The 19,069-nt window shown below is 32.9% G+C and overlaps 1 protein-coding gene across 6 annotated transcripts in view; it reads right to left on the reverse strand.

Moving 5' to 3' along the window:
- The window catches only part of PTBP3 (polypyrimidine tract binding protein 3), an 89,062-nt gene that overhangs the window by 38,715 nt on the left and 31,278 nt on the right, over positions 1 to 19,069 (reverse strand). For 5 of the 6 annotated variants that reach the window (XM_074362015.1, XM_074362013.1, XM_074362011.1 and 2 more), the window contains 2 exons: positions 7,438 to 7,607; positions 4,228 to 4,374 (listed from right to left, as the gene is read on the reverse strand). In XM_074362015.1, coding sequence (XP_074218116.1) covers positions 4,228 to 4,374; positions 7,438 to 7,607 — 317 coding nt within the window. Of the gene's footprint in view, positions 1 to 4,227; positions 4,375 to 7,437; positions 7,608 to 8,404; positions 8,528 to 19,069 lie in introns of those variants that run through there. The other variant, XM_045506751.2, reaches the window with a different exon arrangement.

A 19,069-nucleotide genomic window follows, 5' to 3' on the forward strand; every position in this document is an offset into this window, starting at 1 on the left:
TAAAATGCACAGATTTTAAGTGTTCAGTTTGACGATCTTTAGGGAAATCTTAAAGAAAAGTTCTTCCATAGTCACCTCTTTGCAGATTTATAAACTTCCATCTACAAGGTCAAGAAAAAGTGCCCATACAAAAATGACTACTTTTAATACAACCATTTCTCAAACGCTGTATCTCAAAATATGATCTAAATTATTTAGCTATAATTTTAGTTTAAATCAAGGGACAGAAATACTTGATATTCACCCGACTCTCTGGAAAGTATGTCCATAAGCTGGAAAATAAGTTATGTGCATGTTTTCGGACATTCAGTTATTCAGAGAGGAAAAGAGAATAAAACAGTAATTTATCAGCTTCCTGGGGCTGCCTGAATAAGAAGACATCTGGTACAGTTTACATATACAGATATATATATATTTAGGACTTTGAATTTTTAAAAATGATGACTTTCTCAAACATCAATGCAAAAAATTGGACAAAAGTAATAAAATGGAAAGGGTACTGGGAAGAAATCAAGGCTATCTAAGAATAAACTAGGTCATTTGGGCTGGCTTTGGTTGCCAAGCAACTGGGATTTCTTACAGTTTCCTTTTAGAATAATCCAGTGTTTTAAGAGTTTTATTAAATTGTTTATTTCTTCTTCAAGAATTACACTAACATATTTAGGAATCACACTAATGAGGAAACTGCATGACTTACATAAAGGAAATTAAACGCTCTACTGAAAGACAGAAAATATATTAATTATCTTCAAATTAATCTATAAAATCAACACAATTCCAATTGTGTTTTTTGGGGTTAGGAGTTACCAAAATAATTCTAATGTATCTGGAAAAATAAACAAAATATAGTAACCATTTTTCTAAAAAGACAGAGTAAAGAATAGGGCTTTGCCCTTCAATATATTAGGCACAGAGACACTGAAACAGGAATGGAACAGAATGGAATCCAAAAGGTAGTCCAGACTAGACATGAAATTCATATCATGTGAGCAACACACACATATGGGTAGACGGGGATCATGTAAGCAGAATGTGTAGTCATGTCTAACAAGTGAATATATGCATGTTGTAAGTAGGCATAGCATGTGTTTGGAAAACTAGAACATGACAAAGAACAAGTTTCACATGAGTGGATAATAAATGGGTTATTCAAAAAACAAGAGAAATTGGTCACTGGGATTAAAAAAAAGACCAAAGCCCTATTCTCACTCATCATCCTGAAAATATTCTTAAAAAAACAAAGATTTAAATATTAAAGACAACCAACACATGAATGTATGGTAAGAAAACATAGGAAAAAAATTTTTATTTAAATCTTGTTAGGCTTCTAGGAGTATGGTACCCAAGTCAGAAACCATAATACAACTTAAGAGATTTGATTACTAAAATAAAAGTATTTTAAAAACTGCATTAGTAGGCAAAACTCAGAGACAAAGAAAGTAGAATGGTGGGTGCTAGGGTGGAGGTAAGGGAAATGGGGAGTTAATGTTTAATGGGTATGAAGTTTCAGTCTGGGAAAATGCAAAGTTCTGGAGATGGATGGTAGTGATTGGTTGCACAATGTGAATGTACTTAATGCCACTGAACTGTACACTTACAAATAGTTAAGATGAGCAGCACTATTTACAATAGCCAAGACATGGAAACAACCCAAATGTCCATCAACAGATGACTGGGTAAAGAAGACGTACACACACACGCAGAGGAATACTACTCAGCCATTAAAAAAGAATAAACTAATGCCATTTGGAGCAACATGGATGGACTTGGAGATCATCATTCTAAGCGAAATAAGCCAGAAAGAGAAAGAAAAATGCCATATGATATTGCTTATATGTAGAATCTAAAAAAAAGGACACAAATGGACTTATCTACAAAACAGACTCACAGACATAGAGAACAAACTTATGGTTACCAGGGGGTAAAGGGAGTAGGAAAAAATAAACTTGGCATTTGAAAACGGCACCTCCTGGGGAGTGATGGAAATGTTAGCTATCTTGATTGTGCTGGTGGTTTCACTGGTGCATATAGCTACCAAAATTCATCAAATTGTATATTTGAAATATGCATAGCTTATTGTACAGGAACCACACCATAATAAAGGTGTTAAAAAAACAGTTAAAATGGTAAGTTTTATGTTATATATACATATTTACCACAACTTTAAAAATGGGGGAAAAACTGTATTAACAGAAATTAGTATAAATACTTCACAAGTTATTAAATAAAAGTAAGTAAACAATAAGATATAATCTGTCATCTATTATATTAACAAAAATGAACAGGAAAACTGCTTGCTCATGTTACCAGTGGCACCTTGAATCAGCAAATAATCTTTACAGAAAGCAATCATGCAACATATATCAAAACACAAAACATTTATGTTCTTAGTCCTAGTAATTTTGTTGTCATAAACATAAATTAATAAGACAATGCTGCAAGTGTGCCGAGATATATAAGAATGCTTCTATAGTACTGTCTGTAAAAGCATAAAATTGCAAACCATCTGCATATCTATTAACAAGAAACTGGATAAATTATTGTGGGGCCAACTGGTGTCCTTCAAAGTCCAATGACCCCCACTTCTGGGCTCTCAGATGTCTGCCTGCAATCCCTCAAAAGATAAAGTACATTCTTTACTGGGAGTGTTTGCCCTAACAAACTAATACCCCTTAGGTAATGCCTAATCTCACAATAGCTCAGGCTGGTTTGTTTCAGCCCACGTCTTCACCTTGACAGAGTCATAAATCCCACTGTCCTACACTTCTTACTTCACCTCCAACCAATCAAAAACGTGCACAAAAACAAAACAAAACTTGTGCACAAGGCAATCATACACCTTGTGACCTCTCGGTACCTGATGTAACCCTCCCTAATAAAAGACCTCAGCAACCAACCCTCAGGGCTCACATAGGCACCTCTGTGGCCCACTGTTGTCTATGGGGGCTTACCTATTAAACTCCTTGATCTCTGGTAAATTCTTTTACCACCCATGCACCAGCCCACTGGATCCCATGACAATTATGGCTGACCTTCTGAAGGGAGTATTACTTAATCATTAAAAAATTATAAAGTAATTCTAAATTTGCTGTCATGAAACATCCATGACATACTGTAGATAAAAGATAACAGCTTTCAAAACAGGATTCCATCGGTATAAAATTATATACATAGACAATAATAACACCTGAATGGAAAGGGGTACACACTAAAATGTTAGCAAAATGTTAGTTAATTAGTTATATCTGGGTAACCGGACTTTTTTTTCTGGAATGTTTAAATGTTTTACCATTAGCATGTATCCTATTTATAATTCAGGAAGCAATTTTTCACTTAGAAAGTTTTATTCTATTTTAAAGTATCTAATATTTTATTTACTCTTAGGTTTACATACTTTATTATATGCCATAAAAATCTCTTAAAACAAGTTAAAGATTATTTGCAGGAAATGTCACTGTTTTTAAAAATGTGGAAAACTATAATTTAAATTTAGCAGATTGCATTATAATGACTCTCAACATTGAATCAAAGAGCTGAAGGAGTTCTTTTGCCTAGAGCAAGAGTACAGGGGCCAAAAAATGCTCTTTAACATAATAAAAACCTCTTTCTTAAAATATACTTGCTTTGTGGACAAATTTTTCCTACCCTATAGTAATTTCAAATGACTGTTTTAAAAATCAACCTGGAGAGACACAAAAGTTTTAATATGAGCTGTATCAAAATAAAAACTGGAAAATAAGGTAAGAAACGTTCAAATTTTACGTTCCACATTCATCTTGGAGAGTCAAAAATCATTTAATGAACATATCTAAACATATTCTTATTAACATCTTAAGTTCAGTTACTTAACATCACAATAGAAACATCACTCAACTTCTTAATGCTTTTGTTATATATTCTGTAAAAAGAAAAAACTGACTTCTATAATTCCTTTAAGATCTGAGATTTTGAAGGGAGACATTTAACAATGTAAGTCTTGTGAAAACAGTTTGAATAGAATACTAAATACCTGCCATTTCTAACACTATTACTTTCAAACATATTTCTAAATGGCACGGCTTTCTTATTCTTAAGTCTTTGGGTAAGAATTTACATACACAATCTTTATTAATAGAGTATCCTAAGATGAAGAAAAACGTATGATTTCCCCCTTCAGAAAAACAGAAAATTAAATTTATTATACCATGTGTTCTCATAACTGTTTCCAAAAATACCTTTAATACTTACAGCTTGATTAGGTAGATTGTCAGTCTTAAGTTCTCTGTGATTGGAATACTGAATAAAAACAGGCTGACTTCGAAGGTGAGGAGTAACAGGAGTGTAATAATTCACCATAGTAACAGCAGCTTCCTCAGAAGCCATTTCTAAGAAAGCCTGCAATAAACACAAGAAAGTAAAGTGAAAGCACCTGTTTTTGAAAGGCAGCAAACTATTCTGTCATTCTAGCTTGCTCTAAACTCATGCATTCGCAACAGAAATTATATCGCCCCCATAGGGATGAAAAGACTTTAGTTTCAAAGTATATCTTTGATATTAATTGAAAATATTTTTGAAAAAAGTTGGGTTCAATAAAGGATTTTGGGTTGGGAAATTGCCCGTTGATTAAATGGTTTTATGTGGTTTTTGGTTTTCTTATTTCTGTTTCTCCTAAAACCTGTAAGTAATTAAAAAGGCAAAAATAAATGTACACATCACTACTGTAAATGGATGCTTTCAGGTGTTGAGATTTAATAGTTTCTTCCTAAAAAATTCTCAGACATGAGGCATATTGATTTGCTCTCCTTTACCTTTTTATGAAACAGCTATTTGTGAATATAATTAGAGCAATCATGTGTAAAGCCTCTGGAAGAACTTCCTACGTTAAGTCAATATTGATTTGAGTAATTCAAGTAACCATTCTTGGATACCTGTAATCATTGTACTAATCTTAGCTACCTGAAGAATAACCCAAGAAGAACTGAGATGGAAGAAGCTCCTTGGTATTTATGTCTTCTTCTTTATATTCTGTCAGGACTCCTGTAACTTCTGAGACTGGAATTGGATACTTACAGAGCTTTAAGGTGGCAGGTTTTACCACCCTATCTTAATGGTTAAGAAGATAAAGTACAAACATATACTAACTGTTCTGAGCACTCAGAACTATCTGTAAGAATATCTCAAATTTAAAATGCAGAAAGAACCCCAGATCCAAATCAATGCAAATTTCTAGTGAAGACAATTCAATTCTTTTTACCACAAAAGAGCATTTAACTAGTAAGCGTGTAGTAACCACTTCACATTATGTATAAAACATTTAAAATTTATTTATGAAATATATTTATTACTAACAAAATTTATTAAACAGAGGAAATGGCAAATAGCTATAAATCAAACTATTTCTTCATTTATAGTTACCTTACTTGTCAAGTGTTTCCATTTGGCAAATATTCCAGTAAAGGAATATTAACTTGACAAATGTTAAATATGATGCTTAACTGTAACAATAAAATGTCACAACTGAATCCATTAAATGCTTTAACTAACAATTTTCTATGAAGTAGTCATATTAGCCACAATACAGTGGGTCACATATCATTAACTGATCCACAATAAATGAAATTCCACCGTCTTTGACGAATAAAACAGACTTCAAGACATTTACAGTATCTAAAAGTTGTAACTGTCCACGACACACTTTAAAGCCGGTATCCAATTGTATCAGTAGTATACTTTTCTTAAGTTTTCTGAGAAGTAGATAAAAATGATCATGGTTAATAAAAATAGCTGTGGCAATACTTCCTATCTATCTGGCTTTTAATCATCTTTTCAACAAAAAAACTGCAAACTCTTCTAACAATATTCACTATATGGGGAGAGTCTCTTTCTACAAACTCTTTACTAGGTGTTAAGAATTCCCACGTCTAACATCAGTCACACAGAGGAAAGGTTAAACAATGTCTTTGGAATACGTGATCCTTGTCAGAGGAAATTTTTCTTAAATACATATATGACCTAAAAATTCATATGGAAAAATATATTTTTTCACATGGAGTCCATTAAAAGAATTATGTTTTGCCAAAGTATCTAGTCAAATGGATCAAGTTTTATAATGTAAGGTGGAGAGAAAACCAAGTCACTACCCACAGAAAGGCTGATGAAAATAACCCCTACTCTGCCTTCAACACCACCTCCAAGAACCATGGGAAAGATTACGCCTACAAGCACTGCTAGTGACTCACATCAGAATCTCTTGCTGAAGTATATTACTAACAAGGTGTTTTCTAAACAGGATTTATGATCAAGGTAAGCAATTAACAGTACAGATAAATATAAACTACAGCCAATAGAAGAGACAAAGGAAAGTTATGACATTCTGCTGCCTCTCAGAGCTATCTCACATAATTTATAGGATATACTATATGAAACATGATAATGTATATAACACGTAACTGTTAAGACACTTCACAGCCATTAGACATGGCCATGCTGACTCTTTTCAAACTGTGCAAACAATACTCTTTTCAGTAGTGGCAACTATGACAAAATAAAGATCTAAGTGCATGTACTATCTGCAAAAGATGTTAAGATAAATGTGTAAACATAACTAGGACATGTTATTTAACTTCTCCAGTTCTTAATAACCGCATCTGCACTAAATCGGGGTGTTAAGTAGTTTACTAAAAACAGGAGTCTGAATCAGACATCATCATCCAGTCTCTTTCACGATATATTTATAATGTTTCTTAAACCTATTTATGAAAAGTACAAGAAACATAGTGACTCAACACAATGTACTGAAGAAAGTCTAAGGCCTAGATTTGTGGTCCTCTTTTTTTCAGCAATGCTGAGTGTAAAAATTTTCAGGACAACCGAAAACAAGGAAAGAACTGAAGAATTCATCCCACTGAGGTCAGAATTGAAACAAGAAAGGACACCATTATTCAAACCAATATGACAAGTATTATTTTTTTGTCATGGTCACCACAAACACAAGTTTCCTTACTCATCTTAAGAAAAACTGATTAAATTCTGAAATGAAGAACCTCTTACAAACTCTTCCAAATTATTAAAGAAGCTACATATTAATTCTACAACTATAATATACTAAACATTTAAAAATAGATTTTAGAAAGCATAAAAGTTCTTTAATTTGCCAAATGAGGTAAGGCTTATATCCTCCCCTTCTCTGTCAGGGTCTTTTTATAATCATAAGATATTTTCATTAACCATTTTGTAACTAACAATATAAAATATGTTTGTTAACAAGTCAATGAATACGAGATAATCCTGTATTAAAATTTGTTGTTTTTTGTCATTAAAAAAATTCTATTTTAAAAACCACTTTATATAAATAGAATGAAATTTAGAAAATATAGAAAAGTTCAAGGAAATAAAAATCACTTTTAACACTAACACCCAGAGATAATCACTGTGGATTAATCTTTAAAAATTACGTACCTGGCTTTTTCCTTTCAACATCAAAAGATTAGTTACTTTGCCAAATGGTAGACCTAATGATATGACCTCTGCTTCAGTGACATCACTTGGAATTTTGCGAAGATGGAGAACACGGGAAGGTGAACAGGGAGGTCTATCTCCTTTAAACTTCTTGTTGTCATTCCCATTAGCTAAAAAATACAAGATTTTAAAACAATTATTGAAACCAATTTGGGTTGACATACTATATTAACCATATTATCACATTTGATCTTCCAAGAGTTTCAGGTTTTGAAATTCAAGGAATTATGGGTCTGACAGGGGGGAGAGTACAAGACAGTGGGAAACAAATCCATCCACCTTCCAATGAATGGGTTTTTCGTTTTTCATTGTATTTTCTTTTTTAAAAATTGAAGTCCGATTTTTTAAAAAACATACATCCATGGTTAATTGATTTGAGACACACACACACACACACACACACACACATGCACACACAAACACATACATACAAATACACGCACATGAAGGTACTGGGGACTGAACACAGGACCTCGTGCATGCCAAGTGTGTGCTTCTACCACTGGGCTACCCCTCCGCACTGAAGTCCAATTTTTAACTTCAATTAAAAGTGCTGGGTAAATGAACTACATACTTAAGAGTTTTCTAAAACCTCTAAATATTTAACTATTTGTTGTGCATAGAGAAAAGTATTTATAATATCTTAAATATATTTTAAACATATTTTTCTAATTTATCCTATTACTAAATAAATAAGAATAATAACTTTTATGAAAGACTATAATAAAATTTTGTATTTATTACACCCTAAGAGGATTTGGATTTGAGCTGTATGTTTATGAAAATTAAGTTTATTTCCTAGATGCCGTGTAATTTTTACCAATCTATTTTTAGAAGTATTTTTAAAAGCTAAACTGTGGTTTCCTAGGATAATCTTATTCCTTATGATATAATAGGTAGTTCTTACCACAGACATCATCATCTTGCTGGAAATGAACATCTTTAGCCCCACTCAGACCCACTGAATCCGAAACAATCCAGAAACCTGTGTTTTAATAAGCTCTCCAGATGATTCTGAAGCAACCTAAAGTTTGAGAACCACTGCTATAAAACAAAGAAATCCATTATCCCAGTTTATAGCCAATTTTATTTAAAGTCTATATTTAAACAATGACAATAACTAGAACTGACAAGCCTGTAATGAATACTCAAATTTATGTACATAAGATTCAGAAATTTTTTTTACCCACTGTATAGCACAGGGAGCTATATTCAATTTCTTGCAGTAACATACAATGGAAAAGAATCTGAAAAAATATATATGTATATGTATAACCGAATCGCTTTGCTGTACACCTGAAACTAACATTGTAAATCTACTACATTTCAATAAAAAGCAAAATTAAGAAAAAATTCAGAAAACTTTTTCCCAGAAACAGCACTAGGTAAGTGCTGAATGCAAATTATCTGAAAACCAAAAGTTTCAACACAATACTTAACACTAGTAGGAGGAAAATATAATCTTTCCAAATGCCTAAAATTGTCATTTTTCTAAACACTGATGGAACTGTACAATCAGATGTCTGTGATCTGATAAACAAATTTCCTGAAGACCACATAAAAATTATCTGGCAATATTTTGTACCCATATCCATGACAGAAAATCTAACTTGTTTTCAAGTAAACAGGTTGACTTAATATCAAAAGTAGCACTTGCTCACAAATTCTCCAAGTACATGAATGCAGGCAGCACCCTATACTGACCCAAAGACTATCAATTCCTAAAGGTCCTTACAGGTCTGTGTCTGTATACTACAAATATATAGGACAGACTGGGGATGGGGAAAATAATAGACAAATATTTATTGGGAATTAATCTGGGAGGTAAGAGGTTCCTTCTCCTCTTTCTTATCAATCATGAAATATTGATTTTTTCCCCCTCCAAAATGACTGATTACATTTCCTCTCCACTCCCAATGTCGCCAATCTTCTTCTCCCCTTCTATTCTGCCTTCCTCTAGTCTCACTCACCCTCCACTTCCACTCAGATCCAACATCGCATCATGCCATTATTCTCGTCTAAAAAACCCTGACGGGCTTCCAGTTACATAAAGTATCCATCAGTTTCCAGTTTTCATAGTTTTCTCTCACATTGCCTCATTCGAGTTGATACATAAAAACATACTACATTAAATCTTATTGATTTTAACAGATGAAGAGACACAGTTTGAGATTAAATAATTTTTGTATATAGCTAGCAAGTGAAAAAAGCATTATTCAAGCTAAAGATTAAAGGTATTATTTTTTAACCACAAAAATCTCAGTGTCTTACCATTCCTAGGAAAAAGTAAGCAACTTGACAGTAACAATAAGAGTATGTGCAGGTTTATAAGGATTATGGTAATTACTGTCCCTAGATTAAACACCAAATCCTACCTCCTGGACAGGAGTGAAAGCCAAGCACGAAGTGCTTTGTGCACCCTCCCCATAAGCCTAGATGGCTAGACAATACCACCACCTTGTTGTGCATTCTTAACCAGGACAAGGTGTTAAAGACCACAAAAACATCCTCAAGGCAAAAGGCTCTTTCTTACCAGTTTATCCAGAATATTCCAAAATAAATGAATGAACATTAAGAAGGTTGCTTCTTTAACTGCAATATTCATAATCTGTGTGAAACTACGTGTGAGAAAAAATGAATACCTACACAAGCTATTTGAGCCTGCGCCGCACTATCAAATAAAGACCTATGGTGACAAATTTTAATCAAGAAATATGCAATTATAAATCACCATTTAATGTTGTTAATTGTTCTGCATTATAAAAGTGCCTGTGCTATGTTAAGAGCATGGGCATGAAATCAGACATCTTGTTCTGGGCGAGTTACCTGACATAACTGAGCCTCAGATTCTTCTCCTATAAAATGAGGATAACAGTATTTGGAAAATGTAAAATGAATATTTGGAAAATTAAATCAGATAACATATTCAAATGCTAGGTGCATTACCTAGTACACAGTGATCTATTATGCATGTCTACATTTTCTTAAGAGGGCCTGTTTTACCTGGAAATTATGTTCTTTTGACTTCTCTGGTGTTAAAATGATGATTGTAGACAATAGTGGTTTTTCTCTCTTGATGTCCTTATTTTGCAAAATTAAGACATTGCTCAAAATTAATTGGAAATTGTATTAATCTAGGAAATCTAAAAGTCTAAGACCTACTCATCTAGATGACCGAAATAAGGCTACATCTAAAGACTTGACAAATATAATCGTCTGAAAATGGAAAATGTATATAAGCAATCATATGGAACCATAATTTAATAAAAGAGGAAACAAGGAAATTCTAATGCACTGAATACATAACTCTGACAAAGTATTCTCTGTACAAAAGATACAGACTTTCCAAAATTTTTATCATGAAAATAAGCATTCAGAATACTTAGCTTGCATAAATCTTGTATTTTTTGAATAAAGTGAAAACTCCTGAATGCCTACCACATATTAATCAAGTTCCAAACATATAAGTAGAAGAGGCTTTTTAAAAAATTCATATATTTTCATCTCAAAACTAAAGGGATCTACCAGGAAAACTATCCTAGAAATATAACCTTTTTAAAATTTTAACTTTATCAGGGTATATTTTAGATATAATAAAATCCTCCTATATTTTAAATGCAGAGTTTGACAACTTTTTTCTTGACTTTTTTTTAAAAGTTATAGTCATTTTACAATGTTGCGTCAAATTCCAGTGTAGAGCACAATTTTTCAGTTATACATGAACATACATATATTCATTGAGTTTGACAACTTTTAGCAAGTGTATATACCTATGACCACAAAAAACATAGAACCTGGACTTTAATTTTTTTTAATATTTTGAACAGTGTTCATCATTCAATTGTGTATTAAAATTATAAATATATCTCAAAACATAAACAGAGCAGTGTTCACTTCAAAATATTTTCTAATTTCCCTTGTGACTTCTTTTTTTTTTTCCCTTGTGACTTCTTATTTGACCCTTGGATTAAGTGTCACTTTTTTCTTCTAAACTACTGGAGATTTTTTCCCAACTATTTAAAGATCATGGTTTTTAAAAATTTCTAATGTAATTCCATATTTTTTCTCATATATTCCATTTCTATATAATTTTAATGCATTCATATTTACTGAGACTTGTTTAAAGACTCAGTATATAGCCTACCTTGGTGATTATTTCACGTGAACTTGAAAAGAATATGTATTCTGATGGTGCTGGGGAGACTATTCCATATGTCAGTTATGTCAAGCTGGTTGACAGTGTTGAAAACTTCTATATTAGGGGATCTGCAAACTTCTTCTCAAGGTTCACATAAATATTTCAGACTTTGTGGGCCATACAGGTTGTCACCAACTATTCATCTCTGCAGTTGTAACATGAAAGCAGCCATAGGTAACATGTATATGAATAAGCATGACTGTGTTCAAACAAAATTTTATGTGTGGACACTGAAAATTGAATTTCATAAGTTTCACATATCACAAAATGTTCTCTGTAAAGTTTTTCACCACTTAAAAGGTAAAAATCAGTCTTAGCTCACGGGCAATACAAAAATGGGCAATGGTATGGATCTCAGATGCCAGGGTTTGCTAACCCCTGTTTCGTATCCTTACTGATTTTCTATCTATTATGCTATCAATTACTCAAAGAGGAATATTGAAATCTCCAGCTATAATTTGTTTATTTCTCTGTTCAGTTCTATTAGTTTTACTTCATGTATTCTGAAGCTCTGTAATTAGGTGAATATATATTTAATATATATATTTATCAAGAAATATAAATAAATAAAATGGAATACAAAGTAATAATAAATAAATGATGAATAAAAGGAATATAAAAAATAATCTAAAGAAAGCCAGGAAACTAAGGAAAAACAGAACATAGAATATACGGCACAAACAGAAAACAAATAGCAAGATGACAGACTTAAACCTAACCACAGGAAAAATTACACTAAGTGAAAATGACACAAAAATTTCAATTGAAAGGCAGAGATGATCAGTCTGGGTAAAAGCAAGACTCAATTATACAGTGTGAATAAGAAATCCATTTTAAATATAAAACCTCAGGTTAAAAGTAAAAGGATGAAGAATGATAAATATGTAAATACTAATTGTAAGAAAGCTGGAGTGGCTGTACTAATATCAGACAAAGTAGACTTCAGAAAAAGTAGTATTGCCAGGGATAAAGAGAGATAATTCATAATGATAAAGGGATCAGTTTACCCAGAAAACATAATATGTCACAAGTAAAAGGCACAAATACTGTACACATAAAAGGTAGATAATCTAGATAATCTCTGCTTTTTAATTATAATCTGTACTTTTTTTGTTTACTTTTTTTAAGTGATTGTTTTGGGGTTAAATGAACAATAAGCATCTTTAACTTACCAGAGTCTACCTTTAAAAATACTATAACATGTAATAACAATAATATTATACATTTTTCAAAGTGTATGTCTGTTTTCCTTATCATATCCTTTGTGTGACTGTCATATATTTTATTTTTCATATAAGCTATAACCCCCAAATATATTATTATTATCTTGCTTTAAATAGTCAAATACTTTTTGGCTTTTTGTATCTTGTTTTATTCACTTATTGTGTCTTACAGACCTTTCCACAGTGTGCTCTACACTTTTTTTCACTGTGATGTAATACACATAGAATTCACTCACTATCTTAACCATTTTTAAACGTAGAATTCAGCATTGTTAAGTACATTCATAATGTGCAACTATCACCACCATCCATTTCCATAATGCTTTTCACCTTGTAAAACTGAAACTCTATACCCATTAAACAGTAACTCCATATGTCCCCCTTCTTCCCACCCATAGCAACCACCATTCTACTCTGTCTCTAAGATTTTCACTACTCAAAGTGTTCTCATTTCCTTTTGTGCATAGTCTATAGCTATTTTCTTTGTGGTTACCATAGGGATTACGTTTAACATCCTAAAGTTATAACACTCTAATTTGAATTCAAACCAGCTTAACTTCAATAACATACAAAAACCCTATTCCTTTACAGCTCTGTCCCCACCCCTTTCAGCTGATATCACAAAATTACATCTTTGTACAATGTGTACCCAGAAACAGAAACCACAATTCTTTTAAATGCATTAGTTTTCTGAATGATGTAGAAAACAAAATGTGAAATGCAAACCAAGTCACTTGGTAGCTTTTATGGTTTTGTTTCCTTTTTTTTATTGTAGTAGTAGGTTTACAATGTTATATTAATTTCTGGTGCACAGCATAATGTTTCAGTCATACATATCCATACATATATTCCTTTTCATATTCTTTTTCACTATAGGTTTGTAAATAAGTTCATGTGTCTTTTTTTTTTTTTTTAAGATTCCACATATAAGTGATATCATATGGTATCTTTCTTTCTCTTTCTGGCTTACTTCACTTAGAATAATGATCTCCAGGGCCATCCATGTTGCTGTAAATGGCATTTTATTCTTTTTATGGCTGAGTAGTATTCCACTGTGTGTGTATACGTGTGTGTGTGTGTGTATTTTATCCAATCATCTGTTGATGGACATTTAGGTTGTTTCCACGTCTTGGCTATTGTATATGGTGCTGCTTCGAACATTGGGGTACATGTATCTTTTCAATTAAAGCTCCCTCTGGATATATGCCCAGGGTGGGATTGTTGGATCATATAGTCTATTTTTAGTTTTTTGAGGAATCTCCATTCTGTTTTTCATAATGGCTGCACCAAACAACATTCCCACCAATAGTGTAGGAGCATTCCCTTTTCTTCACACCTTCTCCAGCTTTCACATTTGTGGACTTTTTAATGATGGTCATTCTGACTTTGGTAGCTTTTAGATCAATAATTTTTAAAAAATATATTCATCTCTTTAATTTGCAGAAAACAAAAAGTGGATTACAAACCACTGTTAGAGTAATATTGGCTTTTACAATTGCTTTCATTGAGATATTTCTCTCTTCATAGGGCTTTGTGTTACTGTCTAGTGTCCTTTTATTTCACCCTAAAGGACTCTTTTGAATATTTCTTGCAGGGTTGGTCGAGTGGTAACAGACACATTCAGTTTTTGCTCAACTGGGAATGTCTGAATTCCTTTCCTGTTTGTGAAGGACGGATTTACCAAATAGGATACTTGGTTGATAGTTTTACTCCTTTAGCATTTTGAATATACTGGCCCCTGACTTCTGCCCAAAGTTCCTGAAGAGAAATCTGCTCATATTATTATTGAAGATCCCTTGTACATAATGAGTTGATTGTCTCTTTCTGCCTTCAGGATTCTCTGTCTCTGACTTTTGAGGTTTGATTATAAACGTGTCTCAGTATGGGTCTCGCTGAATTCACCTTACTTGGAGTTCATTAAGCTTCTTGGATCTTTATATTCATGTTTTTCATCAAATGGGATTTGGTAACTCTGGAAATCAGATTCTTCCCCTTTCTTAGGGTTTTCTAGTTTGTGCTGTTTTTGTTTACTGTTTTCCCGATTGTTTTATTTAGACTGTCTCTATGGCAAGGATCAGGCTGAGGTGTAAACTTAAGTTCTTCTCAGGTTCCTTCTGAGCCTTTTCCTGGGCATGCACAATCACTTCCTAATTTTCCCTGTTGATGCAGTTGTCTTTTTAATGTCCTAGTCTTCAATGTGTGGCTCCCAAAAGGGGAAAAAGAGGAAAAATGAAGGGGAAGAAGGGTGATGGAAAGCACCAGCCCTTTAAATTGCCTGGAAATCATGTTTGTGTGGGAGAGGGGTGCTGGCCTGCAACAATAGGGGTAGATGCAAGGACAATGGCTGCCTGTCTCTTTGTCTGCAACTGTGCGATCAGAAGAAACAATCAGCAATCAGACTACAGATCCCTAAAAGTTGAAGGACAAGGTCCTTTACGCCCACCCTGGCTCCTGTTTGTAAGCTGTTCTGGAACTACACAGCTGCCTGCTATGTGCTGAGGGTGAGGAGTGGAGAGCTACTACTGTACTAGGAGCTGAAATTGAACAAAATTACCCACAATTTACTTTCCAAGTCTTCCCCTGGAACTTCCAAGCCTTCAATAGACTCCAGAATTTCAGATTACCTATAGACAGATTCTGCCTGTGCAATTGTTGTCTAGGTAGAAAGACAGACTCCTGGTGCTCCTTACTCTACCATGTTCCCAGAATCCCCCAATTATCCTTTAAATTAGCCAAAAAAATAAGGAAGAAAAGTCACATATCCACACATTTACCACTTTGTGTAGATCCAGTTTCCACCCTATCATTTTCCTCAAGTCTGAGGAATTTTCTTTCCCATTTCGTAAAATCTAAGTCTGTTACTAACAAATGTACTCAGCTCTTGTGTGCCTCAAAGGTGGCTTTATTTTTGAAAAATATTTAAACTGGATATAGAATTCCAGTTTGATTGTATTTATTTTTGGTACTTTTAAGACATTGCTCCACCGTCTCCTGGTTTGCACCGTTTTACGCAAGAAATCTCTCATTACTCTTATCTTTGTTTCTCTGAATAAAATGTGACTTTTTTCCTCTGGCTACTTTTAAGATTTGTCTGCATTCTTGGTTTCCAGCAATTTGATTACAATGAGTCTTGGTGTGGTTTTCATTGTGTTTACCCTGCCTGTGGTTCAGTGAAGCTCCTGGATATGTGGGTTTACAGTTTCCACTATATTTGGAATATTTTCAGTCATTATTTCCTCAGATATATTTGTCTCTCCACCCTATCTTTTTCTTCTGGGACTTCAATTACACATATGTTTAGACCACCTGATTTTATTCTACAGGTTACTAAGACTCTGTTCATTTCTTTTTCATTTTTTGGGGTGGGGGACAGGGTCTATGTGCTTTAGTTTCTATTGCTGTCTTTAAATTCACTGATCATTTCTTCTGTAGAATACTAATGCTGTTACAGTCATACCATGTTTTTTAGATATTATTTTTATCTCTAGAAGTTCCATTTGATTTTTTTAATTCCTCATTTTCCCCTTGTTATGCTGATATTTTCCTTTAAATCCTTTCACATACTTTTAATAACAGTTCCAAAGTCCAAATCTGCTAGTTTCATCATCTATCATTTTCTAGGTCTGTTTCTGCTGGTTGATTTTTCTCCTGGTTATGAGTCCACAATTTTCTGGTTCTTTCCATGTCTGAAAATTTCTGACTGAATGTTTAACACTGTGAGCACTAGGATTTATTTTATCCCTTTAAAGTGCCAGACTTCTTTCTGGAAAAAAGTTAGGGTGGGTTTAGAATAGCCTTTATGCTAGAGCTGGTACACAACCTCTGTAAGGCACATGCGGCTTAATATTCAGCAATTTAAGGGCAGATTTATGGAGCACTTTTCTCACAGATGAAAACTAGAATTTCTACAGGCAGCATAATAAGAGGAAAAACAGTGTACACATGTAGAGATGTCCCAGAAGTAACACTTCCACTTATATGTCATTAGACAGCACTTAATCACATGGCTACATCTAGCTATAAGGAAGACTGGAAAAGCAGTTATTTAATCTAGGGGCAACATGTCTAGATAAAAACTAGGGCTCTGTTGCTGAAGAAAATAGAAAGTAATGGGGTATACAATAAACAGTTTCTGCCATGATTTTTAAGATTAAATTTAGGAGGAAAGTATGTAACTTATTTAGAAAAGTATGAAATATTTTCATAATTACCAAAGGACATAAAATAAGACCTAAAAACATTGACTCACATGTCATGTTCCCAGATGGAAAAACACCACCACAAAAAGATCAGCATTTCATATTAACATATAAATTTAATATAATTCTAATTAGAACCCCTAAGATTTTGTGGGGAAAGAATGGAGAATGAAGAACTCTTTGTTTTAGAACTAGAGAAAATAATTTAAAGTTCACATGGAAGAAGATACATCCATGATAAGCTAAAAGACATTTTTAAAGGAATATTAATAACTAATACTTAAGAATACCGAAGCAAAATGACCACATGCCTCAGTTTGCCTGATAAAACTTTTGGGGGGTAATAATACAAATATAAATTTTGGTGCGGCAAAATGTCAAGGTAAAAACACTGTTCTGATAGTCCTATGGAGTAGACGTATTTGCAATTGGTTTGGTGCACATATAACTCCTATTACCAAAGAAGTAATAGTTTATGGATAAAATTAGAAAGTATAGTTGTCAAATTTTACAAATATTTTAAAATCTACATTTAGATTAATTGAACTATGAAAATTTTGTGAAGATTGTACTGAATACAAAAAAGATCCTTCAGTACAAGACTATCCATGGCTTTTTTTTAGCTACCCACTATCAATGTGATTTTTAAAATTGCTTGTGTCTTTGAAGAATTACTTAAGTATCTTACAAAGGGATTAAACTCCTTTGTAAATGAGTCCTGAAAACTTTCTTTAATTGTTCAAAATCAGTTAGAAGTCTTCATTCAAAGCAGTCAAGGAATGGAGTACCAAATTCTTCCATTTTTGAAGCTTTTAGAGAATTGCAAATTTTGAATCAAACATTACAGAAGTATTTTTAATGTATAAATGACCTAAAAAAAAACAGTGAAATTTCCAGGTATCAACAGGCAAGTCCCTCAGCAGGATCAAACTAAATTTAGGATTTTTTCATCTACCAGAAGTATTTAACAAGAAAGTCTATCTTAAACAAGTTTATACTGTATAGCACAAGGAAATATATTCAAGATCTTATAATAGCTCATAGTGAAAAAGAATATGAAAATGAATATATGTATATTCATGTATGACTGAAAAATTGTGCTGTACACCAGAAATGGACACAACATTGTAAACTGACTATAACCCAATTAAAAAAAAAGAAAGGAAGAAAGTCTAACTGTTCAGGGATTTGAATAGGGAAATATAAACGTCTGGATTTTTAAATTTTCTCCTTTCTGGTAGGAATCCCCAAAGCAATAAATTAACATATATATTAGAACATGTTAGGGGCTGGTGATACACTAGCAAAGTAAACACAAAACTACCCTGAAGATTCTCACAGAAGAAAAAATAATTAAGCAATATATTATCTCACAACCAAAAATTATGAATCAAGGAAAAATAATATACTATCAGCAAATATCAGTAGATAGAAAAAACAGAAATATTAGCACTCCCAAGAAATCCATAATTGTAAAATCTGAGACTGTAAAAATTTTGTTTTAAATAATTTTAAAAATTAGGGGGAAAAAGCAATAGAAACCATAAGAACAGAACAGCATACTGTTTTTTTTGAAAATAACAAACCAGATAGTCTTTAAAAATAAATCAAATAGAACATAAAAAAAAGAAAAATATATATCCTGAAATCAAATACCCATAGAAGAATTAAACAGCACATTAGACAAAGCTGAATAGATAATAAGTGGAACAGAAAGTCACTTCATGGAAATTACTGAAAAGATAGGACCTTAAGGAGGAGATGACAATAAACGTAAGAGGTTAAAACAAATGCAGAACTAAATGAGGTGGTCCTATACACATCTAACTGAAGTTCCAGAAGGAGGTAATTCTGCAGAGAGTTGGGTCACTCCCAAACAGGATAAATGAAAGTAAGCTCCAGCAATGGTCCTCAACCTTGGCTGCACGTTACATGTTATTACCTAAAAAGCT

The sequence above is a fragment of the Camelus bactrianus genome, chromosome 4 (genome assembly GCF_048773025.1).
Source record: "Camelus bactrianus isolate YW-2024 breed Bactrian camel chromosome 4, ASM4877302v1, whole genome shotgun sequence".
Lineage (NCBI taxonomy): Eukaryota > Metazoa > Chordata > Mammalia > Artiodactyla > Camelidae > Camelus > Camelus bactrianus.